Source organism: Filicampus tigris, chromosome 12 (assembly GCF_054856515.1).
Source record: "Filicampus tigris isolate MCC_2025a chromosome 12, RoL_Ftig_1.0, whole genome shotgun sequence".
Lineage (NCBI taxonomy): Eukaryota > Metazoa > Chordata > Actinopteri > Syngnathiformes > Syngnathidae > Filicampus > Filicampus tigris.
The window spans coordinates 18,752,651-18,767,200 of NC_141228.1; the positions used below are offsets into that span (position 1 = coordinate 18,752,651).

A 14,550-nucleotide genomic window follows, 5' to 3' on the forward strand; every position below is an offset into this window, starting at 1 on the left:
GACTTTTCATTCACTATTTATCCTCTTTGTTCCTTATCCTTTGTCACATTGTCTGCCCTACAGACTTTGCTTGAATTTTAAAACACACACACACTCCCACACACACACACACACACACACCCACACACACTCCCACACACACAAATTAATAAGACGCGGTGGAGGCCATTTTTATAATGAAAACACTAAGGCAGGGCTCCATGACAAATGTCCCTTGTTGCCTCCCAGATTTACTGTGATGGCCTAAAGACGGGAATCATTGTGTTTGATTATCAAACGCACACACACACGCGCGCACCCCCCCCCCCCCCCCAACACACACACACGAGGGGGAGAAATGTCTTACTGCTCCGTCCTTCACCAAGAGAGAGCGACAAGCATTCCGTGCCCGTCGAGGTCCCTTTTTTCTTCTTTTTAATTAATTAGACCCATAAAAGGCCGCTGCCCGAAAGACTTTATTGGTGTTGGCGATTAATCGTCGCTAACTACCCAGACTAATCAAAATCTGGGATTTACTGGCGAGAATCACGTCGGAATATCGATTGGCCGCCGAGCCTCTCAGAGCGCCGTAACTCACTCGGGCCATGACATCACCGGGCACTGCTTGACTGACTTTTTTTTTCTTCGGTTTTTATCTTAAAAAAAAAACCTATTCAATTATTAAATATACGTTCCATGGAAAGACATGAATGTACAAGTGCAGCAGTGTTACTGTTAAATAAAGTATTCAAAATAAGGTTTTGAGCCTGGGTTAGGTTTCCAACCAAAAAATTTGGATTTTTAAAAGTTGGTCAAGCAGGGTTGCAAGACAGGGTTAGGGTTTCAAATCGGGGTTAGGGTAGAAGTTTGGGTTTCACAGAAGGGTTTAAAGCCAAGGTTAAAGTATCGAAGTAGGGCTGCAAGACAGGTTTAGAGTATTAATAAAGTAGAGTTTTATTCCAGTGTTAGGGTTTTAAGTCAGGGTCAGTTTTGAAAATGAGGGTTTCAAATAGGTGTTAGGGTTTGACAGTAAGGCTTAAAAAGCCAAGGTTACAGTATCAAAGTCAGGTTGCAAGACAGGGAAAAAATTTTGAAGTCGGGTTTCAAGACAGGGAGTTTGGCTCTTCTATGCACTGCTGCGGTTTCTTCAATCGGGCGACACAGCATGTCCATAAAAACGCATAACCAAAATTTTGTTCTCCACAGGGTGTCTTAATTTTTAACTAAAGACTTTGGGGATTGTTTAATTGTTTACGCTTGATTTATTATTAGTATTGGCGCGAGTGGTTATTGTCGTTTTGTGTTTGTTTTTCATAAATAAAAAAGAAGTGCACTCGGAGAGAAATGTTTTATTTTTGTATTGGAATCTCTGAACACACACAATGTTTTTATTTATTTTATAGAATATTTGCTGTACAGTTGAAGAACGTTTAAGTAAAAAAAAATGAAGGGAATTATTTTTACATTTAAACTTGCATAGTTTCTGATAATACTTGTTGGGTGATCACTTTCATTTTTTAGACAAAAAATCTAGACATGACAATGTAAGGGGAGAAAGTTGTATTTTGTGTTTACTAATAAACTTTGTCCTTTGGTAATCAAAAACAAAGGAAATCATCATAAAAACACTTGAAAGTCATGAAAATTAATTAAGACTTAGCTATTTGGTGATGCAGCTGCCTTAATCAGAGATAAGTATTGGTATCTGTATCAGTATTTGTAAGACTGGCCCTGTATTGACTTGGATTGATCCCAAACATTTAAGTACGCACACCACTAAATCAAGGAAAGAAAAGAAACGTCTCCAAAACAAACAAAGTCACTTTTTAAAAAACTTTAATAACACATTTGAATAGTTGTGAGAGGTGGCAAGTTTTAAATGCAGAAATGGGAGGACTATGACACTGCCGCACTGAACGCAGGCCGCCACGCCACTGACAGTCGAGAGCGGGTAACTAGATATTCAAAAACAATACGTCATCCCACAATGCACCGCGCAGGCGCTCTCGCGCGGCATTACCTCATCCCACAATGCACCGCGACTTCAGAATCTTCTGGGGCGGGCGGGGTGTGGGTCGCCTCGGCAACGTAGGGATATGCCCGCCCCGGGACACGCCCTCCAGCCAATGGGAGAGCCCTGTCGTGACATCATGGCTATTTTCGGAGAGGCAGCGGCGGCATAAGGTTTGGGTCCACGCTTGTAGAAGTCAGAGTATATACACGACCGCGCAGGGGGAAGCACCACAGCATCGAGAAGCTGGGAAAAAGTTGGACAAACACTCCCACCGGATTCTGTCTTAAAAGAGTTGGATATTTTTCTTAGAACTTGACTGTAACAAGAACACTGTGAGTAGTCAGTGTTGTTTTGCGTGTCGAAAGTGTTGAGAACTTTGGCTGGGACTTTTTGGGACATCAGCTGGTAACCAGGAAGTCGTTTATTTGTCTTTTTTCGGTTTCACTTCTATGTATACGAAGATGGAAACTACTTTCTACGACGACTCGCTCAACGGTGTCGGCTACGGATACAGCGGCTCCAAGGCGCTAAAGCACAACATGACGCTGAACCTGTCCGACCCCGCCGGTAGCCTGAAGCCTCACCTCCGGGCTAGGGCCGCCGATCTGCTCACCTCTCCGGACGTGGGCTTGCTGAAGTTGGCCTCCCCGGAGCTGGAGCGTCTCATCATCCAGTCGAGCAACGGGCTGATCACCACCACGCCGACTCCGACGCAGTTCCTGTGTCCCAAGAACGTCACCGACGAGCAGGAGGGCTTCGCCGAGGGCTTCGTGCGCGCCCTGGCCGAGCTCCACCACCAGCACATGCCCGGGGTGAACGTACCCTCGGCGCCGCCGCCGGTGGCGTCCGTAACCGGGGTGGCCGTGTACAGCGGCACCATGCGCTCTGACTCGCCGGTTTACGAGGATTTAAACACGTTCCAGCCAGCTATAAGCACTGTATCGTCTCCAAGTTACACCACCTCGGTCCCGAGTTACACCTCCACGGCATTGAGCTACACCACCACGGCTCCAAGCGCGTCCTTCCCGATATACGCACAGCCGTCCTCTTCCTCCTCTTCCTCTTCCTCCTCTTCCTCCCATCTCGCGATGCTCACCGTGCTCAAGGAGGAGCCGCAAACGGTGCCCGAGATGCCGGGTGAGACTCCTCCGCTCTCCCCCATTGACATGGAGAGCCAGGAGCGCATCAAGGCCGAGCGCAAGCGCATGCGCAACCGCATCGCCGCCTCCAAGTGCCGCAAGAGGAAGCTGGAGCGCATCTCGCGGCTGGAGGACAAAGTGAAGAACCTCAAGTCGCAGAACTCGGAACTGGCGTCCACCGCCAACATGCTGCGGGAACAGGTGGCGCAGCTAAAACAAAAGGTGATGAACCACGTCAACAGCGGCTGTCAGCTCATGTTGACGCAGCAACTCCAGACCTTCTGAGCCGCTAACTGAGAAGAAAACAAAACTTTTAAGTTGAACCCAAAAATCCTGCATCTGGTTTGGGATGACGCGGCGCCACACTGGCAGAAAGGACCGAGGTGCTGTGCAAAGAAAGTACCCCAGTGCCATGAGGTCTGTCCCGGAGAGGGCTGCTGTGGACATGGCAACAAAACAGAAATCCTTTCTGTTTGCGTTGCCAAAATGGACAAGACTTATTTTTCTTGCTTTTCATGGATCAGTGGAGAATACATTCAGTATTAGAGCTGACTTGATATGAACCTGCAATGGACTTGTTTTCTTGCTGCAGCTCAAAATCATTATTAGGCCAGCTCCTAAGCATCTGGACTCAAGTTCTGTGGGGGGACACGTTGTCTGACTTCTTGAGTTACATCACAACTTTTTCTTTATTGTAAGAAGTTAGAAAGAAAATTCAAGATTGACTTTGTTTAATGGGGTTTCACTCATTGCTATATGTATATAAGATCAACTCGGAGTACTTATGTTTACCATTTGTAATGAGTATAATTTTTTTATGTTTGAAAGTCATCAATATTTAAGAAGAAAATAAACTGTCAAAAATGAATCCATGGTCTCTCCGTGTTTTCTTGGTGTGGGTGTGCCATACAACAATAAGGCATGTTGCAACATGTTGCAAGAGTTGTGAGGGGTAGTACCTGCTGGTTAATTCCATCAGTGTACATATCGATCGGGCCTAGTTGCTATACAGCCAGCTCACACCCTGAGAGGAGATCAGTTATGAAAACTGAATTTCACATGATGAGAGTTGAGGGGTGGAGATTAAACTTTTTTTTTTTTTTTTGTCAGGCTGGGTTATGACACCTGTGGAATCTCTTGACAAAAGTGGAAAATAACTGGCTAGCTTTCATACTATACATCACATTCCATAACAGCGTACTTCCTGCACTGTTATGCAAATACAGAAAAACCCTGCATGTGATACACGTAAAACTGAAGAAAAATACATAATTTCTCAATTTGAAGTCAAATACAACAGTGAAGAGCTCAGGGACACAATTACTAAGGCACTAAAAGTTGACTAAAACACTTGCGTTACACTTACTTTGTCAATAAAGTTGTTGGACACTGTCATCTTATTAACACACTTCTAAATCACTTTTGGGTAAATTAATGATATTCTATATTTTGTTTTTCAATAATGTACAGAACATTGATTTGTCAACAACAAACTGATATTTGACAATTGGATTTTTGACACAGAAAGTTCAACAAATCACTTTTGGGTAAATTAGATGCACATATGTTACACTTTATTTGTCGATAAAGTTAAAGAACAGATTAAACAAAGAAAATAATATGTGGCAGACACTCAAATTTGAATGCCATCTGAATTAGAGGCCCCTCTGCTACATCGAATCTGCCAATCAAGTTATATAACTGTCAACAAGGAAAAAGTTAAAAGACAGTCTATAATTAACCATTTTTGGGTGACTTATTTGCAAATGTATTAATTAAACTAAAGTTAGAATATTAACGCTTGTCTGCCACACCTTCTTTGATTGTCTAAGTACCGTTATTTATTAAAATAGCTCATAAAAAGAATGTGCCCTTCCATTAGTCCTTAAACTGTGCACTTTATTATGAACAGTGGGTGGCGGTGGCTGAATAGTTTATCATGTGGTGCAAATAAAACCGCCTGTTAGCACAATTGAACACTAGGGGGCGACACAGTGCCAATAAGTCAACTCCCATAAGGGATAGCTTCACATATATACGTGATTCTATTATACAGTGTTTTATTACTTTACTTTCCATTGATTTAAATGAACAACTAACAACATTTCATCACGATAGATACTTCAATTTTGCTAAAACGTTTCATCTATATGGTCCGACTCCTATTGTTTTCCTTTAATACAACCCACCATGCTTTTTCATTATCAAATGTTCCTTATTATAGGTAATATATATAAGTAATATGTAAGAAAAGATACAGGTTTACACTGTATAACTGTAATGTACAATAAAAAAAATACACATTTAACATACACGTTTTGGCTGTTATTTATTAAAACATCATCCACGTTTTACCTGCCCCTTTTAAAATCTCAGATGTGGCACTTGGGCACAAGAGTTTGCCCACACTGGTCCAAACAAATGAAATTAGGATGATTTAAACAAATTCGATTGATAAAACCATGACATTAAACCAAATAATTATAGGATTATTAGTTAGTTGACCTCAAATGAAATAAGGCTCCACCACGCTTGCCCACATTTAAGCATCTTTTTCTAATCTGGCTGCTTAATTATTGTGCTGATCCGATTGCTGAAACGTGGGACCAGATGACATCATTCCGGAAAACGGTGTCCTTGCTTTACCATATAAGGAGGGGGGTCGCTCGGAAGATCAACGTCACGACAAACAGGGCGTGTTTTACGGGAAATGACTCCGCTCGAGTAATCTCCTCTGGATACGGTAAATCCCGAGACGTATGTCAAAGGAGTAGATTCATGACAAAGCGTGTAGATTAAAAAATGCAATCCTGCCATTACCTCCACTAAAAGACACAACTATCTTTTTTCAAACTGTAGTCATTTTATTTCATTTAACGCAATGGACGTATTTGTTTTGATTGTATGCAATATTCACGGTTGCATTCACTTGCATGCAATAATTTAACAAAAACTGTAAATTCATCTTAAAATGTGTCAATAACCACACAAATTCGTCAGAATTTGCCACTTGCGGATCGACAGAACGGCGGTTTTTCCCGAAATAATTATGAACGGATTGATCTATTAAAATTATATTCAATGTTGTTGTATTAATAATACACGAATCAGATATATTAATGACACATTTTATGAACGTAAAATATCAGAAAATGTACACTTCATGACTAGACAGTCTGTTCTCGCGAAACTAACGCGAGAGAATGCATTACAACGTCGCATTGTCACGTGACATTGTTTACTTCCGCATTGTAGTCTTTCCAATTTCGTCTTTCTGTCTCTGCCTAACGAAAATGGCTCGAAACGAAGAAAAGCAACAAGGACGCTTAAACAGACTTTGGCTACAGAAAGAGAGAGAAGGTAACGCAGCTTGTAACGATGCAATAAATAAATACACGACCGATCCTGTAATTGACATTTTGCCACCCGTTAGCTTCACCTGTTTGGTGTCAACGATCGGACAACTTCAGTGAGAAAAAGGAGAAAATCAATGACCCACAACCACAATGTGACTGTATTTGACTGTCAATGTCTGGTTATTTAGCTCTTTTTTTTTTTAAATGAATTTGCAATGACGTGCCGCCATTTTCATTACAGAGGGTCGACTAAAAGATGTCCAGGAGCGAAGACCCAAGCTGGTAATCAAACGCTGTGTTGAGAGTTTGACTTGATCATGTTGATGCTGATATTTTTTTCCCAAAACTGTCGCTTCCTAGTGTACACTTAACACGGCTTCCTCTGTGAAAAAGTGGATCCCCAGCATTAAGAAAGACATGGAGTATTACTTGCAGGTAATTACTTGTTGACATTTTTAGTATATGGAAAACGTCAATTTTGTTTGTTTTCCCCTCTCAGCAATCCCAACTTGCACACTACCCCGAGAGGAAGATAGAAGAGTTCCAGCTGAAGATGGAGGCCTTGGAACGAGAGTACAAAAATTTTGTGACCAAGCTACGAGTGCTTGACCCCACCTGCAAGCACAAACCTTGGACCCCCAGGGCATATTGTAAAAGGAGAGCAGACGTGCCAGAGTCTACCAGCATTGGTCAGTGCACACAATCAAAACACTCATGTTAGTTCAGTGATTTGCAGAGTTAGGGACCAAGCCCCCAACCTCCCTCTCAAAACAAAAAGACTAAATATCAAAACACTCTATCAATTACACATTCATCTTACTATATTACTCTTAAAAAGAAATGGCTTAAAGATGATTTGATTTGGGAAAAATGCACAGGATGTAGTAGAATAAAAAAATAATTACAGTAATCTATTTGCGGGGGAGAGGGACTGAGCCCTTCTGAAAACACTGAAAAAAAAACAAGAGTAATTGAGCAGCCCTACTATTGTTTATTACTGATTCTCAGCCCAGATATGTCGCTTAGGCATAGATCCTTAAAAAGACTTTGGGTGCCATCTTGTGGCAGTAGTAGCTATGAAACAGCTCCTTTTCGACTAAAGGCACAGTTTGTGTATTGATGCTAGTTTACAGTTTGGTCCTGACCTCGGAACATTATAGAACACAAGTCTTGTGTTTATATGGTCAAAATGACATAAACAAAAATGTTGACTCATTCTCTGCTGGCCGTTTTTAATGCAGAGTTCCCCATTTTCCCAACTGTTTTGGAGCATTATGACTGATCTTTCATGACCCACACAACATTGTGTTCTGTAACTATATAAGCACTAAACTTGTATCCTAAAAAATATCCATTATATGTATCCTATGCTACATATTGCTACATCTTATTAAGGGGATTAAGCATATTGCTATGCCAGATATTTGCAAAAAAATCCTAAGGGTCCCAATATGTATCCTGTTCAAAGGGTACAATGGGTGTATCCTTGAGGGTACTGCCTCAGCGACGAGTCATTGGGCCATTAAAAGTACACATTTATCATCTTTTTTTTCCGGCAGTGTGTTAACATTATGCAATCACGATAGCGGAATCGACAAAACGGCGATTTAGTTTTAGGGGAGCAGATGGCACATCATTTACGTACTGTGGCAACTTTAGACAACACGGGATGTTGGTAACATTTTGAACTCGGTCTTAAATTTATTTTCAAATGGAATTTAAAAGTCTTAAATTGACCATTTTCAGGGATGTCAATTCCTTTATATTGCGGTAGAGCAGGGTTCTTATTACTGTAGTTGATGTCGTTTGATATTGCTCGTTCTTTGTTCCATTCGCAGTGAAGAAGTCTAAAGTCTCAACGGCAGCGTTCGGACAACCGGAGAGCAGTTTGCCAGCTTCCGTGCCGACCACGGAGTTGGCTTCCACGGACCAAGATCAGCCCCTCAATTTCGACCGCACGCGCCTGGCGATGGCCGCCGCGGCGTTCAGGGGAGCGTCGGATCACCAGGGCGTCTCCCAAACGCAGAACCTCGCGAGGATTCTTCAGCGTTCCTTGCCAAACCTGGGAAACATGGCGACAGACGTGACTTCAGTTGTCGGACAGAAGCAGGCGGCGCAAGAGTTGGCTCAGAGGACAGGTGGGAACTCGTCAACGGGTCATGTGCTTGGCCTGGACTGTTACTCTTCTGGGGAGGAGTCAGACTCGTGATTTTGCAGCTAGTTACCTAAGCCCAGGAGGTTTGTTTTCCTTTTCGTTTTTGTTTTTTTAGCCTCTGGAAGAACACAAAAAACACTTTATTATTGCCCGACTTTGAGCTGATTAACAGCTTGTTACACTTTGGACATAGGCATGCTTTTGCTAATATTAACATTGCAACACTGCATTTGAGTCTGACTGTAATTGTGTACAGTGGGCTCCCGCATATTATTATTATTATTATTTATTTTTGAGGGGGCTATCCCCCCGTTATTTGCTGGATAATTCACATATTTGCTGTTCATGCGCTCGGGTTGAAGCAATAGCAGGAACGGTTTGGCACCATCTGGTGGCCCGTTGGCCCCAATGAACTGTTGCAGTGAGTTGAGGAGCTTCATTTCGACAAAAGTGGCCCTCTGTGCCATCTCGAATCTACAGGCTTATTTTTAATCAATCGGCGTGCATGAATGTCTCGACAGCAGGACTCCGTCCCTATCGGCCGCAAATAGCGAGGGGCTCGCGCTTGAGATTTAATCGGAAAAGTGCGTTGGTCCCGCATCAATTATCTAAGTGGTGTACGAGTTTATTAGGAAGAGGCCTTTCTTTGTAAAATGTCATTTTTTTGTTTACGTTTGTCTTTATTTTAAAGGTCTTCATTTCTTAAAGGGTCTTACTGGTGGTCTGCGCACGATTGTGTCCCATTTGCGTTATTTTCCATGCATTGTTTTTTGATCAGCGTGGGGAAAAAAATGGTGTCAGGGTGTCTATCCGTGTCAGCGTTTCCTTGCTAATGCGCTAACGTGACCACAAGCCTCTCAGAAATCTACAGTGATTCATTGGCTCCCATCTACTTGCGAAGCCACTCGATACGTTCGCACGGCACATCTCCGCGCTCACGGTCGTTGGGCTGGCTAACCATAGCCTGCCCACCTCAGCGCGGTCGTTAGACCGATGCAACACTTTCGGTATTATACGTCAGAGAAACCGCTATTAGTCTCAGTATGCAGAGGTAAAATGAGTTGTTTCTTTTATAAAGAGTCGAGTAGTGAGCCACACGAGTAAGTATGGAAAAAATGTTGTTTTTTTTTTCTTTTGAAAAGCGTCTAGTAGTGAGCCACACAATGTCCAATGCAAAGAATGTGTGAGAAAACCCAGGAGACACGTAGACATGGTGACTCAAAGACCTCGATGAAGTGAAGAGGAAGTCTTGAGTTTTCTTGTAAGTAGGCCTTTGTCAGCATTCTCATGTTGCTTGCATACGTGGTTACTTGAACGCAACGTTTCAGAATGTTTTTTTTTTTTTTTTTTTTTGCGTTGTTACAATTATATATATATATATATATATATATATATATATATATATATATATATATATATATATATATATATATATATATATATATATATATATATATATATATATATATATATATATATATATATATATATATATATATATATATACCTTGAAATGTTTCACTTTCTATGCCATTACAGCCAGTTGCCAAAATAAAAAATAAAAAAATCATTTTATTTCTCATTAATGTACACTCAGCACCGCATCTTGATGGAAAAAAATCCAAAATGTAGAAATTTTTGCACATTTATTAAAAAAAAAAAAAAAAAGACAAATTGAAATATGACATGGTCATGAGTATTCAGACCCTGATGCATTTTATTGATTAGAAGCACCCTTTTGAGCTCTTCTTGAGTCCATGAGTCTTGCGAATGATGCAACAAGTTTTTCACACACTTCTTCCTTGCAGATCCTCTCCAGTTCTGTCAGGCTGGATGGCGAATGGTGGTGGACAGCCATTTTCAGGCCTCTCCAGAGATGCTCAATCGGGTTTAGGTCAGGGCTCTGGTTGGGCCATTCAAGAACGGTCACAGAATTGTTCTGAAGCCACTCCTTTTTTAAAAGTATATCCCATTTTGCAGTTCAACTGACATTTCTTTTGTTTGGATTCGGTGCTTCATATTGCTTAAAAAAAACAAAAAAACCATTTGTTTTGGAGTTTGCAAAAAAAAAAAAAAAAAAAAGTCCCAATTTATCACATTTTGTATCATTTTGTACATTTTTTTTTTTTTATCCCTCACACGTAGAAAATCATTTACCTACTTTTATCATTCCTTCCCACCCCACTTGATGACCACAAGACTGGACCTAAAGAGGAGGAAGCGTCCTTTAGAAGTAGGACAGGTGACTGTGACTCACATCCTGAAGCGCATTCAAAAAGTGTCAAGGCAGCAACGACACGCCGGGACCCGCTTCCTACGTGCAAGGGGGGAGGAATTTGTGGGTGGTGGTGTTGCTTGCGAGACGACATTTACCTACTATACGTAGTCCTTGCGTTCGGGGCAGCATCATGAGCTGTGGCCAGAGCTATCCCTCCCAACAAGTGTTCTCCGTGGATGGATTTGAGCAACCCGGGCGGGAACCCAACTGGTCGCGGAAGGCTCGAAAGGTGGCCAGAAGCGGCGGCTACACGGGTGTCACCCCCACGCTCGCCACCGCGGTCCTGCTGCTTTTTCTGCTGGTGTTTGCGGCACTGGGCTTTGGCGGGTACCTGATGTACAACATGCAGAAGGAGCTGAAGGACATGAGGAAGGTAAAGGCCCCCCTCACACACACACACACACACACATGCAATCTATTTACTCTGTTTAGAACAATGCTACCAAAAAGATGGTGAAATTTCGGAACAAACCGAAAATGTCAAACTCAAGGCCCGGGGGCCAGATCCGGCCCGCCGCATCATTTTACGCGGCCCGCCAAGGCAAATCGTGTGTGTTGACTTTCTTTGAACTTGTCCTCACTGTTGTGTTGACAAAACATATTCGATATTTCAAGCATTTGTTACCAATCCTTCCTTTGAAAATAGAGCAAACTATTAACTGGCTGCTGATTTCAAAACTAGCTATCCGTCAATTTGTTGTGTATAAGGCAAGCATACATTTACATGCGTTCACAGTCGTAACGGCAGTCCGAGTGAAATCAGAACTATGATGTGGCCCGCGACAAAAAAAAAAAAAAAAGAGTTTGACACCCCTGCTTTACAGGCAAAATGAATTTGACCTCAAGACTTTTGAATGCACTGTTTAGTGTTTCAGTACCACAATTTGCTGTTCTGTACCAAGGAGCTGATCGGCAAAATTCACAACAGGCTCAAATTTTGTACGTATTTCCCTTTGAAAAAAAAAATCACATTTTGTTTTTTGTTTTTTTTAATTAGTTTGAAATTTAGCATTTTTTTTTTATATCGCTCACAATTTGCAAATTATTAAACATTTTGTCCATTTTTTATTATTTTGTACTTTTTTCACATTTTGTAATTTTGGGGCATTTTGACTTCTGTCATTTTGTCAATATTTTTCACATTTTATAAATGTGTACTTTAGTTCCTGGCCACCAAGTTGCAGAGTGCGTAGGGGCTCCTGTACTCAGCTTTCTCACGTTTTATTGATCCACTCTTTTAAACGGAACAAATGCATGAGCTGTGCTGTGACATTTGAGGTGTGGAGTTGATTGTGTGGCCAGACGTTCAAACAGGATGTTCTCTGTCCCTTTAATTCGAAGAACATGAGTGAGGGGGACTTAGTGGTATTCGTCACGTTTGTTTCTCTCAGATGTCACGTGAAGTCAAGCAAGCGCAGGAGTTGAGCAGAGCCGAGAAGCAAATTGGTAAGTAGAGATGTCAAATCATTCACCGCAATGTTCCCACATCTGCGAACTGATGACGCAATGTGGCGCTTTCAAGGCTCGGGTGAAGCTGGAGGGGGAAAAGCGGACAAAAATGAGAGGGAAGAAAGGACTGCGGCGCATGTGATAGGTAAAGCTTTGTTCCAATTTCAGATTGGAAGAGAATATTTTGTAAAAATAAATAAATAAATAAATAAATAAATAAATAAAATCACTGGCGTCAGGCCAAAACCTCATAAGTCACCTATTTTGGTGAATTTCAGATTTTTTCAAAATGTTATACTCTTGGTCAGTCCACATACACATTGACCAATCTAAAGTGGTGAAAATGGTTTGCTCCCTTTTGGTTGAACAAACGTGCCATTTTTGGGGCCTCCTGAAAAGTGACTACTTCGGAGGAGCACGTGGTTTTGGCCCGACGCCGGCGAATACCAAACATGCCACTTACGTCAGGTCGTCCTGTCGCAGGGCGAATTGAAAAGCACATCGTCCACAAAACGCTGCGTTGGGAGCCACGCGTGGGCACCGCGTTCACCGGCGGCGGCGTGGCCTACCAGGTGCAGGACGGCGCCTTGCGCGTCAACCAGAGCGGACTCTACCACGTCTACTCGCGGGTGGAGCTCATCTTCAATCAGTGCTCGTCCACGTCGTCCTTCGTCCACACGGTGTTTGTGAGGTCGCCGTCGGGCTTGGACGCAGGCCTGGCGGAGGCCCACCGGCCCGGGTTCTGCTCCCGGCGGAGCGGGCTGAAGGAGCGTCACGCCTGGACCGCCGACAGTTACCTGGCGTCGGCTGTGAAGCTCCGCCGGGATGACAGGGTTCTGGTTAACGTGTCGCACCCCCAATTCCTCAGTCACTCCAATCACGGCAACTTCTTCGGTCTCTACAAGATCTGATTGGGACACTTCAATAGTGGCCAGAACAACAATATGAGTGATGTTATGTGTTACGGCGGAGAAAGGAAGACCATTAACACTAATGGGATGTGTGTAGCATATTTATTTGGCGCGTTTAGCCCTCGAACATCCCTTTTTCAAGACTGTGATGTTGATCAAGGGTTTTCCGCGTCTTAAAGCAAGGATGGGGAAAACAGTTGTCCTACTTGGATTCATTCCAGTTTTTGCATAACTTATTGTTAACATATTTCACCGAGAAGCCACGGCCGAGACACCTGTACCATGCCGCTCTGTAAAAAAAAAAATTAAAAAGACGCCTGAATGACACTGACCCTTCTTTTTATTTTGCACATTTTTTTCCCCATTTTGTAAAAACTTTTAACATTGTTTTTATTCTCATTATATATGTGTGTGTATATATATATATATATGTATATAAGTGAGATTTTAAAGATATAGGTTTCAATTTTGTAGTTTCACTTTGTATTTAGTTTTACATCATGCACCCCCTCCACCGCACACATTTTGTGCATTTATTTCAAGTTTAGATTCAGCTCACATCTTGAAATGTTTCCACAGTTTGCAATTCCCCCCATTTTGTGCATTATTTCACATTTTGTATTAACATTTTGTAATTTTATTTTGTAAACATTTTATATATTTAATGGTTTCCCATTTTGTAAAACATGAGCACTTTTGCACATTCTTTCCACATTTTCACTTTTTTTTTTTTTTTTTTTTTACATTTTCTATATATTTTTTCAATTGTGTAATTGTTCCACATTTTGTTTAAAAAAGACGCAGTTTGAAAATAAAAAATGCTAGTGACTTTTACAGACAACCAGACACGCTTAGGCTCTACTTTTTCCTTCCATTGGCCTCACCACCCATTTCACACTCGGAACCTTTCATCGCCTGACAGACAATTGGAACTTATAAAGCCATTAGCAACATTATTGCAAAGTCCCAGTCCTGTGATTTTTTTTGTCCTGCCATATACTCCCATTTCCTGTTCTATGGTTATCATCACAATTTTCCTTTTTCATCATTGTGACCACCCAAAGATATAAACAACACCAAAAATCCAAAAAAAAAAAGCTAACAACCCCCCGCCCGCCCCCAAAAAAACAATTTACATAATATGCAACGATGACACAAATGTTTCTGAACCCATACTGTGGGTTTTTATGGGTTAGATGTGCAAGTCGTTGAGTATGCATTGCACGCCGAAGAAGACGAAGGCGCTCGGCTGGCACGTATGAGGGAGCT

The 14,550-nt window shown here is 42.0% G+C and overlaps 3 protein-coding genes across 5 annotated transcripts; all 3 read left to right on the plus strand.

Annotated features, from left to right (window-relative positions):
- The first annotated feature begins 2,103 nt into the window (after positions 1-2,103).
- Positions 2,104-4,000, plus strand: jun (Jun proto-oncogene, AP-1 transcription factor subunit). The gene is made up of 2 exons (XM_086048122.1): positions 2,104-2,325; positions 2,455-4,000. The coding sequence occupies exon 2, from the start codon at positions 2,455-2,457 to the stop codon at positions 3,415-3,417; it is 963 nt and encodes a 320-aa protein (XP_085904248.1). The 5' UTR covers positions 2,104-2,325; the 3' UTR covers positions 3,418-4,000.
- A 1,851-nt stretch (positions 4,001-5,851) lies between these two features.
- Positions 5,852-10,591, plus strand: LOC147138970 (uncharacterized). 3 transcript variants are annotated; one of them, XM_086048169.1, is made up of 6 exons: positions 5,852-5,875; positions 6,388-6,492; positions 6,730-6,770; positions 6,849-6,923; positions 6,988-7,177; positions 8,327-9,986. In XM_086048169.1, exons 2-6 carry the CDS (start codon positions 6,426-6,428, stop codon positions 8,695-8,697), a joined length of 744 nt encoding a protein of 247 aa, XP_085904295.1. In that variant the 5' UTR covers positions 5,852-5,875; positions 6,388-6,425; the 3' UTR covers positions 8,698-9,986. The 3 variants fall into 3 exon arrangements, 2 of the variants coding, with proteins under 2 accessions (XP_085904295.1, XP_085904294.1); XR_015089087.1 differs by lacking the exon at positions 5,852-5,875 and adding an exon at positions 10,452-10,591 and having other exon boundaries at positions 6,299-6,492; positions 8,327-9,904; XM_086048168.1 differs by lacking the exon at positions 5,852-5,875 and having other exon boundaries at positions 6,299-6,492.
- Positions 10,592-11,014: 423 nt separating this feature from the next.
- Positions 11,015-13,608, plus strand: faslg (Fas ligand (TNF superfamily, member 6)). Its single transcript, XM_086048170.1, has 4 exons — positions 11,015-11,294; positions 12,313-12,367; positions 12,444-12,515; positions 12,854-13,608. The coding sequence occupies exons 1-4, from the start codon at positions 11,052-11,054 to the stop codon at positions 13,279-13,281; spliced, it is 798 nt and encodes a 265-aa protein (XP_085904296.1). The 5' UTR covers positions 11,015-11,051; the 3' UTR covers positions 13,282-13,608.
- The last annotated feature ends 942 nt before the right edge of the window (positions 13,609-14,550 follow it).

What these genes read in the sequence shown, in the direction of transcription:
- faslg (XM_086048170.1), top strand. Translation starts at nt 11,052, where the DNA reads ATGAGCTGTGGCCAGAGCTATCCCTCCCAACAAGTGTTCTCCGTGGAT. An exon ending in AGCTGAAGGACATGAGGAAG is followed by an intron (nt 11,295 to 12,312) that starts GTAAAGGCCCCC and finishes TGTTTCTCTCAG; the next exon opens with ATGTCACGTGAAGTCAAGCA. An exon ending in GACTGCGGCGCATGTGATAG is followed by an intron (nt 12,516 to 12,853) that starts GTAAAGCTTTGT and finishes GTCCTGTCGCAG; the next exon opens with GGCGAATTGAAAAGCACATC.
- jun (XM_086048122.1), top strand. Translation starts at nt 2,455, where the DNA reads ATGGAAACTACTTTCTACGACGACTCGCTCAACGGTGTCGGCTACGGA.
- LOC147138970 (XM_086048168.1), top strand. Translation starts at nt 6,336, where the DNA reads ATGCATTACAACGTCGCATTGTCACGTGACATTGTTTACTTCCGCATT. An exon ending in GCTACAGAAAGAGAGAGAAG is followed by an intron (nt 6,493 to 6,729) that starts GTAACGCAGCTT and finishes TTTTCATTACAG; the next exon opens with AGGGTCGACTAAAAGATGTC. An exon ending in ACATGGAGTATTACTTGCAG is followed by an intron (nt 6,924 to 6,987) that starts GTAATTACTTGT and finishes TTCCCCTCTCAG; the next exon opens with CAATCCCAACTTGCACACTA.